General features: G+C 34.8%; 2 protein-coding genes and 1 pseudogene across 2 annotated transcripts; all 3 read right to left on the bottom strand.

The window, feature by feature from the left end:
- Positions 1 to 897: 897 nt before the first annotated feature.
- On the bottom strand, positions 898 to 2988 carry LOC123904258. Its single transcript, XM_045953942.1, has 4 exons — positions 1893 to 2988; positions 1674 to 1810; positions 1501 to 1576; positions 898 to 1415 (listed from the first exon to the last, which is right to left on the bottom strand). Exons 1-4 carry the CDS (start codon positions 2986 to 2988, stop codon positions 898 to 900), a joined length of 1827 nt encoding a protein of 608 aa, XP_045809898.1.
- A 30-nt stretch (positions 2989 to 3018) lies between these two features.
- LOC123907508 lies at positions 3019 to 4154 on the bottom strand. Its single transcript, XM_045957809.1, has 2 exons — positions 4114 to 4154; positions 3019 to 3564 (listed from the first exon to the last, which is right to left on the bottom strand). The coding sequence occupies exon 2, from the start codon at positions 3550 to 3552 to the stop codon at positions 3022 to 3024; it is 531 nt and encodes a 176-aa protein (XP_045813765.1). The 5' UTR covers positions 3553 to 3564; positions 4114 to 4154; the 3' UTR covers positions 3019 to 3021.
- A 7420-nt stretch (positions 4155 to 11574) lies between these two features.
- LOC123907507 lies at positions 11575 to 15229 on the bottom strand (annotated as a pseudogene).
- Positions 15230 to 17108: the final 1879 nt, after the last annotated feature.

Here is a 17108-nt window from a genome sequence, read left to right as displayed (position 1 = left end):
CAATTCAGCTTAGCCAGAGTACTTCAAAACACAATCTGCATACCAATGCGACATTTAATGACTCTGTTAATACTCATGTCAACAAGATCATAGTGAATTACATAATTGAATTTTATGTGACACACAAGCAAGGTTTTAAAAAACGGTCGCGGTCGCGGTCGCGTCAAGGTTTTCACGATTTCGGCTGTAACGGATGCTGCGTTACAGATTGCGGTCGTCGCGGTGTGAATTAATCACAAAATTGCACAGATCTTATAAAAATTGCACAAATCTTATTTAAACAAAGTGCATGCCAAATTTGCTACATTAAGTTATAAGTTACAACATAAGAAACTACTAATACATTTAAAAAAGTTTATTGAAAACTTATTGATTACATTACTAGTCACCACATGGTAGAACGACGTGCAGGATCATAACTTCCACTATCACCTTCATCATTGTTATTTCCACTTCTTCCAAAGACATAATCAAACAATCCAGAACTTCTTGGTGGTTCTATTTGTTGGTAATCATATGAAGAATTTGTTGATGACTCATTATAATTCATAGGAGCGTCATTATAAAATGGCATGTTTGGGTTTGACATATATGGATAATACCCGTGTGGCATATAAGAAGGATTTTGGTAATATGATGGAAAATTACCTTGATTACCTTCAAATGGTGCAACAAAACCAAAATCACCATATGATTGTACTCCGCTTGACGAGGAAGAATCATCCAATGGATTAGCTTTCTTTTTACTTTTACCACGTTTAGCTCGACCTCTGCTAGGGTTACTACTACCACCACCAGTCATATCTTCACATGATTCTTCTTCCATTCGACGGGACAATAAATTTTGATCACGCCTATCATATGCTTCTTCTTGAAAAGAATGATGTGACCCTTCACTTATTCCATGACTTGTTCTTGATTACCACCGCCACCATTGCCACCACTATTTTCATCACTTGGTGGACTTAAACCACCTTCCCCACTTTGACTAGGTGTATGACCTGAATTTGAGTGATCAACATCAATGGGTATTTCTTCAATGTCATCATCAGAATCAATAGGGAGCCACTGTGCATTTTGAGTTCCATCCAACAATGGTCCCTCTATCTCTTCAAGCCATGGAGATAAAGGGTCTTCTTGAAATATATGATCAAGGTTGATAGGACTAAAGTTTTTTTCAATTTCTTCCTGACTTCTTCTCATGGTGCTCCTATTTTGTAGCTTCATGTTATAATATGCAAAGACAAGCTTCTGTAGTTTTTTATACTTCAATCTGTTTCTCGTCTTTGTATGGATGTAACTAAAGGTACTCCAATTTCGCTCACAGTTTGAAGCTGAAGTTGTTTGGCTTAGAACTCTTACAGCTATTCTTTGAAGTTCAGGAGCAGAAGATCCATATAACAGCCACCATTCAGCTAAATAAAAATTTGATAGAGAAAATTAGCATAACTTGTTCATATTTTCTTATCAACTAAACGAGTTATTTACCATAATACATACCAGGATCCGTTCCACGCCATGCTTGTTGAGCTTGTGGAGTTCCAAAGGACTCTTGCTTATCCCGAAAAAGTAATAACTACAATAACCAATATACCATATAAGTCTCAAATGAATATTTTGTTTCTAAGATTTAGTATTGAATTATAAATAAATAACATGAACAAATGTCTCACCTGATTGTTAGCTCTTATTTGAATATTAATGTTTGGTTCTAATTTTCTTATTACTTTTGTGGTTCCATCCAAGGTTTCCCTAGCTACATCTCTTCCATGGACTACTCCAAATTGGAATTGTGGATTGAGAAAATAACCTAAGAGAAAATGATTAACATTGTTACATCAAAATTAAATACCAACATGTAAACGTAATAAATTAAATACGTTGATGCAAACCTGCTGCGTGCAAATCAGAATGCATGAAAACCCATCTGCTGTCAATGATTGAATTATAATAAGCGTGGTAGCGACAATTTTTCTCAATAGCTTGTTTGGCTCTATCAATTGCTTCATAAAGAAATCCCATTGTTGGTTTAACATCACCATCCACCAACTTCAAGACCTGGACAATCGGTTCAAATACCTTTAGTATTTCAGTTGCCTTATTCCAAAATTCTTTACTCATCACAATTTTCTTTGCTTCATATGCAGCTCCTCCTGATTTGTCTTTTCCATATTTAGAATTCTTGTATTCATCAGAATCAAACATAGCCTTCAAACCTTGCTTCTCTTTAACAATTGATTCAAGTTGCAAAAATTGTGTAGCAAAACGAGTGATCGCTGGACGAATAAGTTCTTTGCCATTTGTATATTTCTTCATCAAACTTACTGTCCAAATATGATTGTATATAAACAAAGTTACCTTTTTTGCTTCATCAAGCACTCTTTGGACATTTGACTTTTTCCCAATATCTTCTAAACACAAATCCAAACAATGAGCTGCACATGGAGACCAATAAAGAGTAGGTCTCTTTTCCATCAACTTTAAACCAGCTGCTTTCAATGCTGCCTCATTATCAGTGACAATTTGAACAACATATTCTTCTCCCACCTCTTCAACCATTTTGTCAAGCAAGTTAAAGTAATACTCAGTGTTTCTACTGGTAACATCCGAGGCATCAATAGACTTTATGAACGCTGTTCCTCGACTACAATATACTAAAAAGTTCATGATATGCATGTGATTTATTCCATTTGTCCAACCATCACACATTATAGTCACCCCCCTCTCTTCCCAGAATGGTTTTAATGTATCTATATACTTTTGCATATCCTTACATTCTTCGTTCAAGTATATCTCTGAAATCTCATAAGGAGAAGGACATTTAACACCTGGACCTAACCTTGCAGCTTCGTTTAACAAGTTATGCAGCCAAGGAGAAGTGGTCAAGTTTATAGGCAAACGTTCATGTATTATCAATTTAGATAATGCCTTTGCTAACTTTTGCCGCGCATTTTTCAACACTCCTACATTAACCTTTGTTTGCTTCATACTCTTACTTCTCTCTAGATCAACATCTACATTTCACATTCTTTGATTAAGATCCCTTCGTTGATGTCCAAATGAAGCTACACCTACACCACTACTACTACTACTGCCAATGCCACTTCCAGGAAATCTTTGTCCGTCTTGCCATTGTCTATGCGACCTCATGCTTTCATGTGTTGCTTGTCTAATAGCCTCCTCTTCCTCTAAATCTTCATGGTTTACATTGTTATCTCCTCTTAAAAGTGAGACAAATTCTTCCTTTCTTTTTCGTGAATCATTTTTCTTTGCCTTATTGTCTAATAAAAGCTGCATCATACTTTCCCTAATAATCTGTGTGACTCTACCACAACCTTTGACTTCTCCGGGAAAGTGTGCAATATGTTCCTTCAACCGAGTTATTCCACCGGTTATTACTTTGTCACAAAGTTTACATTCTATGGTGTTTCTATTTACGCCTTGTAGAATGTTAGCAAAATGCCAACCAATGTCATCACTCGGAGCACCTTGTGCTCTACCGATTGGAAATCGTTCTTCTTCTTCTACCGGTAATTCTTCTCTTCGAGGCATTATTCAACCAACCTACAAATAGTTTATAGTTTAATTTTAAAAAATTACTCAAGTAAGTAAATTAATAAAGAATACTTTAATCTAATTTTTAGTGTAATCAAAATCTAATTTAGTCTTATTATCTTAAGATTTTTAACTCTATTTATCTATTCACTAATCATTAGCCTTGTTTTGTGCCTTTTTTGTTACCACTTTTTTATAGTGGGTTGTTACCTAGCCTCCTTAAACATATCTTATGTTTTTGGTGACTATTATCAATAAATTATTGCTGATTAAAAAAAAACCAATTTTAACCAAAAAAAATCACTATCACTATTCACCACCACTCTTAAGTCAGTGAGAGACACAACTAACTCAACATTTTCACCCACCCACCCCACCCACCCCCCTCACACGCATTAAACAAAAAAAAAATCCCTAATTCCAATTTGTTTTCTTTCTTCCCATCTCAAATCTTTTTCATTTACAAACAACACAAATTCCAATTTGTTTTCTTCCTTCCCATCTCAAATCTTTTCCATTTACAAACAACACAATAGTTTACAAAAGGTTATTAGTTACCTGTTGGTGGGATGGAAGCACCGAAGCACAGCAGCAGCAGCAGCTTGCAATCACGTACAGATCAAAGGAGAGGAAAGAAAGAAGCATGGACAGAGGAGAGGAAAGAACACAGGCTGTGAAATTGTTTGTGAGGAGAGGAAAGAAAGAAGCATGAACAGAGGAGAGGATTAGGAAAGAAAGAAGGAAGCACGTGAAATTGTGATAAGAAAGTAGAGAGGTACTCTGGTGTCTGGTCTGGTAAAAGTAAAAGTGTAAGATTCTGATTCTGTTCAACATTTTTTCTGCATTTTCACGTCGGTAACGGTGTTTCGCGGCCGTAACGGCGTTTCGCGGCCGTAACGGCGTTTCGTATCGTTCGTAACGGCGTTTCGGCTGTGATTTTTTTTCGCACCTTTAAAACCTTAAAAAACGGTATAGGTCACTTGAAATAGCGTTTTGTAACGCCCGTTTTCACGGTACAGGACCGTTTTTTAAAACCTTGCACACAAGATTAAAACAAACCACAAATTGTCCTGTTCCTTTTCATCAATTAACATCCTAAGAAGTATAAACAAAAATTAGAACATGCTTCCAGAATTTAGTAATGCTTATGGTGTTTTTTCTCCAGAATTTAGTACCTGAGAACACGACGAATGAAGAACACGGTTTGGGGTTTCAAAGAGAAGAAGACGATTTAGGGATTTAGGGTTTCAACACGAAGAATGAAGAACAGTTTGCAGTGAAGAAGAATGAAAATGATTTAGGGATTTGGGATTTAGGGATTTAGGGATTTGGGTATTTGGCGACAATTTCATGGGATTCTCCAAGCCTTTGTTCTACATACAAAGAAATTTTGAGAAATCTTAACATTGATATGATTAAATTAGATAAAAAGAAATTTGGAGGAAGAATTGAACGTACCAAAAGTAAACTCGTTCTGGAGAAGATGAAGTTCTTCGTTCCGATTGTGAAGTTCGTCGTTCCGATTGTGCCCTAATTTTGAAAGATGATTGGGAATGACGAAGAAGACGAGAGTAAACTTAGAATGATGAATGATTGAAACTCGTTCTGGAGAAGATGATTGATGATTGTGAATTTCGTTCTAGCTTCATAAGTTCTGCGCGAAACATATGTTAAGGGAATTGGGAATGAATGAATGAACAAATGAACACTCTGCGCTATACATTCTAAGTTAAGGGATTCCACTACGGTTGAAGACCAAATCAGTAGTGAAATCCAATTAAAACAAATTTCAACATTGCCACCGTGTCTACTTTTCACTACTGATTTAAGAAAACCAGTAGTGAAATTCCTTGTCTATGAACTTTTCACTATTGGTATTCAAATATCAGTAGTGGAATCCTTTGGTCAAATGGTTTTAACTACTGGTATTCACATACCAGTAGTGGAATCCCTTATCCAAAAGTCATTTTTCTACTAGTGAAGCAAACGATTTTAGATTTTTATAAAATTTAACTTGGATAATTTATACGATATAAGCTTTCAATCCAACAGTGAATTTTGTAAAATTTGTATTCGTTAAAACGTTATTGAGCGGTGTAACATTACTCAAATGTTACACCGGTGTAACATTACTCAAATGTTACACCGGTGTAATTTTATCCCTCCCCATATATATATTATTAGTTATAATATTAGGGATGTTGTGTACTTTATATAGTAATTTAAATTCATTAAGCTACATGCAAAATGTTAAATGATGACTAATTGATCACATAAATCTTCTTCAATGATATGATTTGAAAATGTCTTTGAAGAGGAATGAATAAATGATCTATATCCTTGATTTTATTTATTTAGAATAATATATATGTGCTTGAGTGTTTACGGTGAAAAGTTGATAGTGATTTCTTATAAGTTGTATTGAGTGTTAGAGGATTAATATGCCAAGTTGGATATTGACAAAGACAAATTAAGTTGAACACTTAAATAATTATCCACCTTTGATAGGTGAAGAGCAAAACAGGGTGTTTCTTACATTACGATAATGTATGTAAGACTAAGGATAGGTTCGGCTGGGTCGCCTCAAGACCTATTGGGGTTCACCGGTGTTTTAAACTGCTACCAATAGTCAGAGATATATAGCCACTCTGACTGGAGGAAATCATACAACCTGACGTGGTGAAACTTGACTGTGCACGACTATCTATAGTAAGGTGTAGCGCTCGGGCCAGAATGGTTGAGACATATTTGATATAGGTTGATTTGCAAACGACCATGTTATGGCAGTTGAAACGGCCTTGCGCTCATAATAGAGGTCTCCATGGAGTAGGTTGAATAAAGATAATACTTTTGAGTGAAGAATTATGATTGAATTTTATATACATTTTAAAATGATTAAAATTTCGATGATTGATATATTGGATATATTTGATTATCTTTGTTTTTGACTAATTGTTGAATTCTGATGTTGATATAATGTTTTTGTGCAATTCATATTTTGTGATTATTTGATTATATGTGACTATTTGACTACTTGATTCTATTTGATTTAAATACATGATTAGATACTCAGGTATGTATATATACTATTAAATAAAAATGTATATACTTGTATAATATTATGTGTAGCCTTGTGACATCATCACGATGGTAACTTGTGTACGAGTGATTCACCCTTACAACAATTAGTGCAGGATACTAAGATCTCAAGTTGAAGTTCCTTGGGAAAAGGAAAACGGCATTGTGAGAGACGTTAATACCAAGACCGTGAGCGTTGATTAGTGATCTAGTTTTATTTATGAAGTCCGAAGAGAAATATCTCTTTAATATTCAAGTATTGATGACGTCATTGGAGTACTCTCTAGATGACATGCATCTTTAGTGATTGACCAGCTCATGATTATTTGTGGGTTAGGGTCTTTTGTAGAATATGTCTTTTTATCATTTTGAATTGAAAGATCGTAAGATACTTATGTGAAATGGAAATGTTTTATATTTGAAAATCCTTTGAGAAAAATTACTTGATGATTGTTTGATATAAGTGATGCATATTATTTGTGGGCTTACTTTAGATTTATATAAAATGTATTTTGAATTTTTTTTAAAGAAACCAAAATAGTACTCATGTATTAGAGTACATTTCTCACTTATTACTTTCATTTTTAAGAAAAACAAATCAACATAATTTTATTTGCTTGTATTTATGCATTTAAGTTTGGGTAGAGAACTGTGACGCTCTTCTTTTCGGTCTTTGAAAAGGAGTGTTACACATATCATAAAAAATGCACAGTCAGATACTCAATTGTCCAACTATGGGGCAAAATGAGGGAATCTTCATATTGTAAGGTGGATTTGAAAAAAATAATTAGACAAGGGATAAATCAAATTTTGCTAACTTTGGGGTAAACAACTATTTACCCTAACATCAATAATATAAAAAGTACCTTAGTTATTATTGTAACTATTTTTATTTTAATCGATAACAACAAATTAAATATCTTCTGGCTACTTAAAAAAAAAATCATTCCTTCTAGCAGTGAGAGGAAGAATGAGAAGATACATGCATTTTTGTTTGCGTTTGAGACAAGAAAAACCTTTTTCTTGTTTATTTTATTTTTCTGAAAATTTGTCTAGCCACTTTAGATTGGGCGATCAAAAATAGATTAAAATTATATTAGAATTAGAACTTTTTATTTTATTTTTTTGAGTCATCATTTTTTATTTTTTACAAAACCTACTACCATATAAAAATATTTTTAAGGTCCCAAAAGATAGAGGCCCGACACCTTACGGTACTCTCACCCCCTAAGAGCCGCCCCTATGTCTAGGATAGATAGCAGTTCTCTGCTTCTGCAGTGGATTGAGTAATCACTTCCTGTTTTTTTTTTAATGCCATGAAAATATTCCAGAACCAAAGCTAAAGTGATAACCCCAAGTACTTCTCATATCATCAACGCATCCAGCCCAATCAGTTGATAACAAACTGACTGCATGCAAGATGTCAGGCCTAGTTGCACTTAAATACATTAGGCAGCCTATAAGGCTTCTGTACAACATTTCATCCATTTTTTCAGCTCCATCTTCTTTGAAAAACTTCTCCTTTTGATTCATTGCGTTACATCTGGTTTGCAACCTTCCATGTTGAATTTTTTGAGAACTTCATTTGCATATTTCTCTTGGCAAACAAATATTTCATTTTGAGCTCTTCCTTCATTGCATTGACCCATTTCTGATCAGCCGCAGCTTCTTCATATCCTTCTGGCTCCATGACAGCAACGTTGCACCTTTGATAGATGTCTGAAAGTGATCTAGTTCCTCTAACTGGTTCATCATCAACATCTTCATTCTCCTCCCAAAATTCAAGCTTCTCATCGTCTTCCCAATTCCAACTATCCGACTCTAGAAATTTGACATCTCTGCTGACATAGAAATTTGCAATTCATATCTGTAAGAGAAACATAGACATCCAAATATCTTCAAATTTATTAGCTTTGGTTTGTAGTCACCATACTTCAAATGGAGTCTTTTTCTGCAATGCTTTTGTTGGCAATCTGTTTAGCAAAAACACTGCTGTGTTTGCAGCTTCAGCCCAAAATTTCTTTGGCAGTCCTTTGTCATGAAGTAATCACCATGTCATCTCCATAATTGTTCTGTTTTTCCTTTCAACCACTCCATTTTGTTGTGGAGTGTATGGTGCGGTGAATTGATGTTCAATGCCTGCATCAACACAAAAGTTGCTAAATTTTTCAGAGGTATATGCAGTTCCATTATCGGACCTGATCACCCGCATTTTGCACCCGCTTTGAGTTTCAACCCAAGCTTTAAACTTCATGAAGATGTTAGCAACATCAGATTTAAGCTTCATACAATAAATTCAACACATCCTTGAATAATCATCAATGAATGCAATGTAATACTTACTGCCATTCAATGATGGTGTTTTCATGGGTCCTCCCACGTCTGTATGTACTAATTGCAGCTTCTGTGTAGCCCTCCAAGCCTTGTTTTATGTTGAAAAGGAAGTCTGCTTTGCTTTCCATATTGACAAGCAGCACATTTTGGAGGCATGTCTTCTAATTCAGGAAAGTCATACGCCATGTGGTTCTTCTTCATGAAAAGTAGAGCAGCATGATGAAAGTGTCCTAATCTCTTATGCCAAAGCTTTGTATTGTCATCTTCCTTGTGTACAGCAGCCTGTTGTTCCTCATTCATCAAATCCAAGGCAAAGCTCTTGCCTTTCATTTGAACATTGATCATTTCTATGTTATTTGCATCTTTAATCACACATTTTTTGCCCTCAAACAACATCTTATATCCTTTTTCCAACAGTTGACTAACACTCAACAGTTTTTGATTAATTTCAGGAACATATAAGACATCAGAAATTAATTTCAAACCCGAGTGGCCTTCAATTGCAACTGTTCCCTTGCCTTTTACTTCAATAAGTGCTCCATTTCCAATTCTGACTTTGGAAATAGTTGTCTCATCCAGTTCTTTGAAAAGTTCACGATCATGAGTCATGTGGTTTGTGCAACCACTGTCTATAAGCCAACTCTCCGTGGTGATGTTGGTTGCAAAGCATGATGCTACGAAGAGCTGCTCCTCCAAAGGTTGATCTTCAGCAACCTTGGATTCTCCTTGTTGTTGTTGAGCCTTACATATTCTTTCCACATGTCCTAAGTGACCACAATTATAACATTTTACATCTGGTCTCCACCAACACTTGTTTGGTGCATGGTTGTTTTTTTTTGCAGTATGGACACGGTGAAAAGAGACTTGCATTATTGCTCTGGTTCTTTTTCTCATTCCTTCCACCTTTGTAGTTTTGTAATTTGGCTTGGAAAGCTCCCTCCACAGAAGGTATCGGCTATAAGCTAGATTTTCAGCTATCGACTAGCTTTTCAACTATATTCTAGCTTATAGTCCAAACGAGAGGTGTAAAGCACGGTTCAGAAAATGCCCCAGCTACTTTTCATGCTTTGATGTCCTTCTTAAATATTTTCCTAGCAGACCCTTGAACAGCAGGCTAGGCTTCACAAATTCCTTGGTTTTGATTTCAAATTAGAGGCAGATGCACTCCGTAGAGTTTAGTCTGTAACTTGGTCCACAAGGCCCCTCCCTCAATTCAGCAAGTGTTGTTAGAATATCATACATCATCTAATTTTTTTTTGACGCTCATACATCATCTAATTTAAGAAGCATTCAATACAACATAAACATTGTTGATTAAAATGACTTCAACAGAATAAATTAAAAATTGATAAACTTGACTGAACTGAACCAAAGACAACATGCCAATGCTGATAAACTAAGCCAAAATAACAAATATGGCATATGTTATTCTTTTGATACACCAAAAATAAATGGTCATCATTCTTTTTCAATCTCTACAACTTTCTTCATAGTATTTGGTTCAGATGCTTCAACAACATTAACCAGGAGAATGTTCTGCTGTATGTGTTTTTCATGGCAGCTATGTCATGTGTCAGCGCAAAGAAATGAAAGCAAACACATGTTATTAGAATTTTAATGTATATCTGCATCACAACACTATTATAAGGAGGTCCAAAGTGTTAAAAATAAATAAGATAAAGGACCAAAGTGTTATAAAAACAAGATAAAGGACCAAAGTGTTACAAAAAAAAAAGATAAATGACCAAAGTGTTACAAAAAAATAAGATAAAGGACCTACGGTGTAATTTTGCCTATTAATTGGGAAGTTGCTAGAAATACACTGTTGAAGACTATTTAAGGTCAGATTTTTCATTATAACTAAAGTAGATTGGGATCTAGGGTTGCATAAATTTTAATTTTTGGTCGGAAGATTTAAATGAACATAAACGAAATCGTCATATGCGGTTCCTGATGTGGGACGATGCCGTTGCAGAGGTGGCCGACCTTGTGGCTACACACACGGGAAGGGAGAAGGATGAATCCTGAGGTTACATAAACAATCCTCATAAGCCAAAAACAATAAATTGTTTCATTCTTGTGGAGACAATACTTCTTATTTAGAACTTTTAACCATTGGTGCCAAATAAAAGAAGCAAACTGATATAATTACTTCTTCATACATCCTTAGTTAGCATAGAAGCAAACTGATATGTCTAGAGTTTATCATCATCATAAAATAAAAGAAGCACATTGATAGGTCTCTTTTATGATTAAATTGTGCACACAATTGTGGTCATATCATAGATTGTGGTTTTGCATTCAAGAGTTTCTTTATTACAGAGTTAACATCCATATATTTTACAATTATAATTTTGGACATCTAGCAATATATATTTACGTGTATTCTCAAGTTTGAAACAAATAAGAGTTTGTATTTGTAGGTGCAAGGTTGGAAATATCGGGCTTTTATGTTCTGCTTTCGATAATAAGACAGACGATGAGCTAAACTATTGCTGACAAAATCATCTACTATGAAATAAAAGACTGAGTCTAACAATTTTGCATTCACAGTTTTAACTACAGACTACAGTGGCAATTCTTCAGACAATGAAAGAAAATACATGACAAATAATTGAAATTGAAGATAAATATCGGAGAAGTATCAATTCTCATTTCATTGAAACAGAATGCAATACAACATTACTTATTTATAGCAACTAAATACAAGCAAATCTACATTAAACAAAATGTTACACGCGCTTCCAGCAGGAGGACCATTAAGTTTCTTAAAGTGCATCAAGTTGAATACAATCCTCTTTCCACAAATGATCTTAGAAATTTAGTTCAGCTTTGATTACTAATTATGAGCGCGAACACCTGAAATTTCAATCAAGAAGAAGCACATTATTACCATTGTATTTTGCTGTTTAGGAGCCTGAAATGCACAATAAGATTATTAAAATCAAACAATAATCCATAATCAATTAATGAGTTTGTTATCACACAAATAAGCATATAAAAATATCAGTTTATCTCACCGGCAAGAAAGGCCTTTTTGATTATGATAAGCTCTCTATTGACATCCACAATATTCATTCTTTCTTTTGGTGATTCCATTGAACATACAAGCCCAATCTTAAAAAGTGAAATTAAGCACTCCTCTACCCTTGGAAAAAGATTTTCACTCTTTCCATCTCTAATTGAAACTCCAGCATCTCTTGATAAAATATGTGGGTCTAAAATATTTATAAGATTATCAGGAAATGAAATCCGAACAAAGTTATGCAGATTTTGACCGTCTTCCAAAGTTTCATCGGTGGGTCTTCTACCAGTAAGCATTTCCAACACAAGGATTCCAAAGCTATACATGTCACCACATGTGGACACTTCAAAACCCATTCCATACTCTAACATACGTAGGAAAAGTGATTAATAATATGTCCCTAGCTAGTATAATATTAAGTCTGCACCGAAATATAGAAGGATTGAAAGAAATAGTAATATTCAAGAGTTTAGAACATACCCGGAGGAGCATAGCCAACAGTTCCCTTTATTCCAATTGTACTGGTATCTTTATGGGAGGTACCGCCAATGGTTAAGATGAGTCTTGATATGCCAAAATCACTCACATGTGCAACCATGTCATTATCAAGAAGGACATTGCTTGGCTTTAGATCACAATGAATGACCAATTGCTCACATTCATGATGAAGATAATGTAACGCAGAAGCAACATCAATAATGATGTTTAGTCTATGACTGAGGTCTAATGTTGTTGGAGGCTCTGCATTTAAAATCTCGGGATGCAACCATTGTTCTAAGCTTCCATTTTTCATGTAATCAAAAACTAAAGCTTTAAATTCTTGGCCTGTGTAATCTGTACTCGAACAACATGTTAAGATCTTAACTAAATTTCGGTGTCTAATATTTTTGAGTGCATTACATTCAACAATAAAACTCTTGTGAGCTCCCTGTTTTTGTAGGTTCAAGACCTTTACAGCAACAAAATTATCTTCTGACACAAGATTTCCTCGGTACACAGAACCAAAACTTCCTGAGCCTATCAAGTTTCTAGTCGAGAACCCATCGGTTCCTCGATGTAAGGCTTGATATGAAACCTTAGTTAGTTGATCGATTGTTGGTGAATCAAAAGATCGTTTTTGATTTCTTTTCCTCATCCAATAGATGGTTATAATAAATGAAAGAATGAGAAGGAAAGAAACCACACTAACTATCACTATTATGAACCTGAATTCATGGTGTTTTGGGTGTTTTATGCCATTGATATGGCATGGTGGTAGATGCAGTTGTGCAATACCTCCGCAAAGCTTATTGTTTCCAATAATTTCTACTTGTGTTGCATTTCCAAATACACCATATATCGGCACCTCACCTTCCAACATGTTGTAAGAAACATCCAAGTATTCTAAGCTAGAGATGTTTTGCATAGCATCAGGAATTGGTCCGTAGAATTGATTTCTTGATAGGTCCAAATATCGCAGACCTTTGTGAGAAGCCAAAGAGGATGGTATTGTTCCGTTGAAGGAATTCCCTTGTAAATTGAGGTACTCTAAGCTTACACATTCACCAATAGTTTCAGGAATATTCCCAGACAAATGATTTTCAGAAACATCTAGCCAATCTATATTTTTTAGCATACCCACTTGTTTTGGTAAGCTACCACTCAAAGAGTTATGTGACAAGTCCAAGAGGTTTGTTAAAGAAAAAAGATTAAAAACCTCTAAAGGTATGGTTCCTCTAAACTTATTTTGTGAAAGTTTTAGATATTGTAACTTTTGGCAGTTTCCTATGCTTGGAGGAATATTTCCCTCAAACGTATTATCATATAAATCCAAAATAAACAATTGACTGAGATTACCTACAAAGTGTGGTATATCTCCTGACAACTTGTTATTTCTTAAACTTAACAGTTGCAATTTTTGTAACTTTCCAAAAGTAGTTGGAATAACTCCTTCAAAGGTGGTTAGATTCCAAGTACAATGATATTAAGCCAACTAGATGTCCTAATTCAGCAGGAATTTTTCCTGATATCATGTTACACCCAAGATATAGCATTTTAAGCTCATTGCTTAAATTGCCTATAGAATTTGGCAGAACGCCTCCAAAGTTATTTGTGTCAAAAGAAAGCAAATACAATTTACTACAGTTTGTCAAAGGTTTTAAAAACTCTAAATCCTTAGCGGAATTGTTATCTAAATTGTTTAGTTCCAAATTTAGATGGTATAAATCTTTTAGCTTTCCTAGACTTGGAACTTGCCCAACAAAATTATTGTCAGGGATATCAAGAAAATTAATGGAAGAAGATGCATTTATAGAAGTGGGGATTGGACCTGAAAATTGATTTTTTGCAATACCAAACATTTAGATATTTGGGAGAGTGTGAAACATGTTGGGTGGAAGAGGGCCATGAAAGTTATTTATTGCCATGAAAAATATAGTAAGTGAGGTGATGTTGTAAAGACAAGAAGGAGGGGTACCTGACAAATTGTTCACACCCACTCGTAAAACTGTCAAGTTTTTGAGGAGACAAATTGCCTGTGGAATATCTCCTTCTAAGTTGTTATTGGCAAACGAAAATCGCGTTAAGCATGAAAGATTCCCTATGAATGAAGGGATTCCTCCAGTTAATTTGTTACTAGAAAGAGTCATTCTTTGAAGCATTTTCAACGAGGCAATTGCAATTGGTATTTTACCAATGAGATTGTTCCCTGACAGGAATAAGTCTTTAAGATTGGACTGGAGCAATATGTCAAGTTTGTAGGAATTTCACCTACAAAAGAGTTATTGGTGAGATAAAGTTGTTCCAATTGTAGCAACTTACCTAACTCCTTTGGGATTTCTCCATAGAAGCTGTTGTTTCCAAGGTTGAGATTTTTCAGTAAAGTGAGATTACCAATATGCGGAGATAAAGATCCATGTAACTGATATGCTTCTACGTTCAATCCTATAACTCTTTGATGCATGGGGTTGCATGTGATTCCACCCCACTTACAAAAGTGGATGGAAGAGTTCCAAGAATCTAAGACTCCATTTGGAACATTGGATATTGATTCTTTAAATTTGAGTAATGCAAAATGATCTGTTTGGTTTCCTAATATTGCAGCCATTGCTACAATTTTGTTTGGGCCAAAGCACATTAAATTAAAGGTAAACAGAAAAAGCAGATGAAGGTATAAAAGTGTAGGTGACAAGAAAGAAAAAGACTTCATTTTGTTTAGAGGAGAGTGGTTTATGATATTTAGTTTTGTTTGTGTTTGATAGTTTTGTGGGAATATAGAGAGGAAGCATTCATATGCATATATATACTGGTGGCAAGATCTAGCGGTGAATGGAAATTTAATTTTTTTTGTCCTTATATAGTTTAATAGGTTTTAGGCTTAATTGTATATTTGGTCGTTATGTTTATTTTAGGTTTTAATTTGGTCCTTTAAGTTTAAGAAGTTTTAAGTTCCTTTTAGTTAAATTTTTCCAATCGAGAAACATCAAGTAACATAACCCCTCATAAATGGCACAACTATATATAGAGCAAGCAAGCCGGATGGAATATGGCGTTCAAATTTGCGTTAAGAGTACAAAGAGTTGTGCGCGCCATAACTGTTTTAGAATTCAGGGCTCTCGCTTACAAAGAGTTGAGAAGCAATTTGGAGACGTGACAATTTTTCTTTAACGGTATTTTACCGGGGTTAAATTAAATGGAGGTGGGTATTTTTAAAAAAGGTTTAATTAATAAGATGGTCCCTTAAAGACATTTTTGGTTTCAGATTGGTCCCTTAAAGAAAAAAAGGTCCAAATAGGTCCCTTAAAGAAAAAAAAGTCTGAATAGGTCACTTAAAGACATCTCCGTTAATCAGTTTGATCCCTAAAAAGAGGTCTAAATAGGACCAAACTGATTAACGGATATGTCTTTAAGGGACCTATTCGGACCTTTTTTTCTTTAAGGGACCTATTTAGACCTTTTTTTCTTTAAGGGACCAATATGAAACCAAAAATGTCTTTAAAGGACCATTTTATTAATTAAACCTTTAAAAAACTAGAGCGGATGTCTCTGTCATTTAAGGGTAACCTTAAGGAAGGTGATTGTAAATTTTTCAAAAGAAAAGGCTTATATATATAAAAAAGAAGTACAAGAAAACAGACCGAACAACACCCTAGGCACTACCAGAGCAGGCACGGAGAGGTAAGCACAAGAGCGACAATCTCAGGAAACAACCAACTCGACGGCCACGCCACTAATCAAATTGGACTAGAATCCTCCAAAAAACACAATATGCGTCAGCACAGGACTGATTCAAAAAATGTAACACTGCTGCATTCTGAGAATTGAACTCAAACGCAAAACATTTGATTTGGCTGGAAGAAATTATTTATTATTATTGTTTTTGCAACAACTGGAAGATATTTCTTACCATCTCATCAAAGTAATCTTAAGTTAAATAATATATGTATATTTTAATGTGAATATGTCTAAATAATATTTAAAATTGTAAACATAGAAATATATATTTTGTGTGAACGTTTTGTGTTGGCGGACTGCTGCAAATACTCGAACAAGAAGATGATGAAAATAGACATGATGATGGTGCACATAAATTCCAAAGCGTGCGTGGACACATAAAGCTTTAGGTTCGATTCGTCCCCACCACCAGTTTATGTAAACCAAATGCAAATGGGTTCATCGGCGAATCCCTTTCAGGATATTTTGGAAACCTTGACATGGATTGCACTTACACATCAATCATATCGATCAACGATATTTTACGGAATAAAGTTTCTTCAATGACCCTTGTGCCCTAGAGAAATGAAGAAATGATTTAGAAATAGTTTAGACAGAATCGTGACTCATGGAAACACATAATTTCTGTTATGTATTTTCTGTCTCCTAAGTGTCTCTATTTATAGAGAAACTTATGTCAAATGATGGAGGGACACAACCTTTAAAAGTCTTTCAAAAATGTAAATTTGAATTTCAAATTAACGATTACAACCTTTCAAATATATTTTGGAAAATCTCCAACATATTTTCCTATGATGAAAGCTACCAAACAATAGATGTAGGGATGACAATGGGTGCCCATGAGTGCGGGTTTGATACTACCCAAACCTATATCCATATATCCGGGTGCCACCCGAACCCAAAC

This window comes from Trifolium pratense, linkage group LG2 (assembly GCF_020283565.1).
Source record: "Trifolium pratense cultivar HEN17-A07 linkage group LG2, ARS_RC_1.1, whole genome shotgun sequence".
In the NCBI taxonomy this organism is placed as follows: domain Eukaryota; kingdom Viridiplantae; phylum Streptophyta; class Magnoliopsida; order Fabales; family Fabaceae; genus Trifolium; species Trifolium pratense.
This window is presented reverse-complemented; position numbering and strand designations above follow the sequence as displayed.

Bases quoted from the DNA above. Each gene is read 5' to 3' on its own strand.
- LOC123904258 (XM_045953942.1), bottom strand. From the start codon at position 2,988: ATGAAGCAAACAAAGGTTAATGTAGGAGTGTTGAAAAATGCGCGGCAA. The intron at 1,577-1,673 runs GTGAGACATTTG...TGGTTATTGTAG, and splicing joins AAATAAGAGCTAACAATCAG to TTATTACTTTTTCGGGATAA. The intron at 1,416-1,500 runs GTATGTATTATG...ATTTTTATTTAG, and splicing joins ATGGCGTGGAACGGATCCTG to CTGAATGGTGGCTGTTATAT.
- LOC123907508 (XM_045957809.1), bottom strand. From the start codon at position 3,552: ATGCCTCGAAGAGAAGAATTACCGGTAGAAGAAGAAGAACGATTTCCA.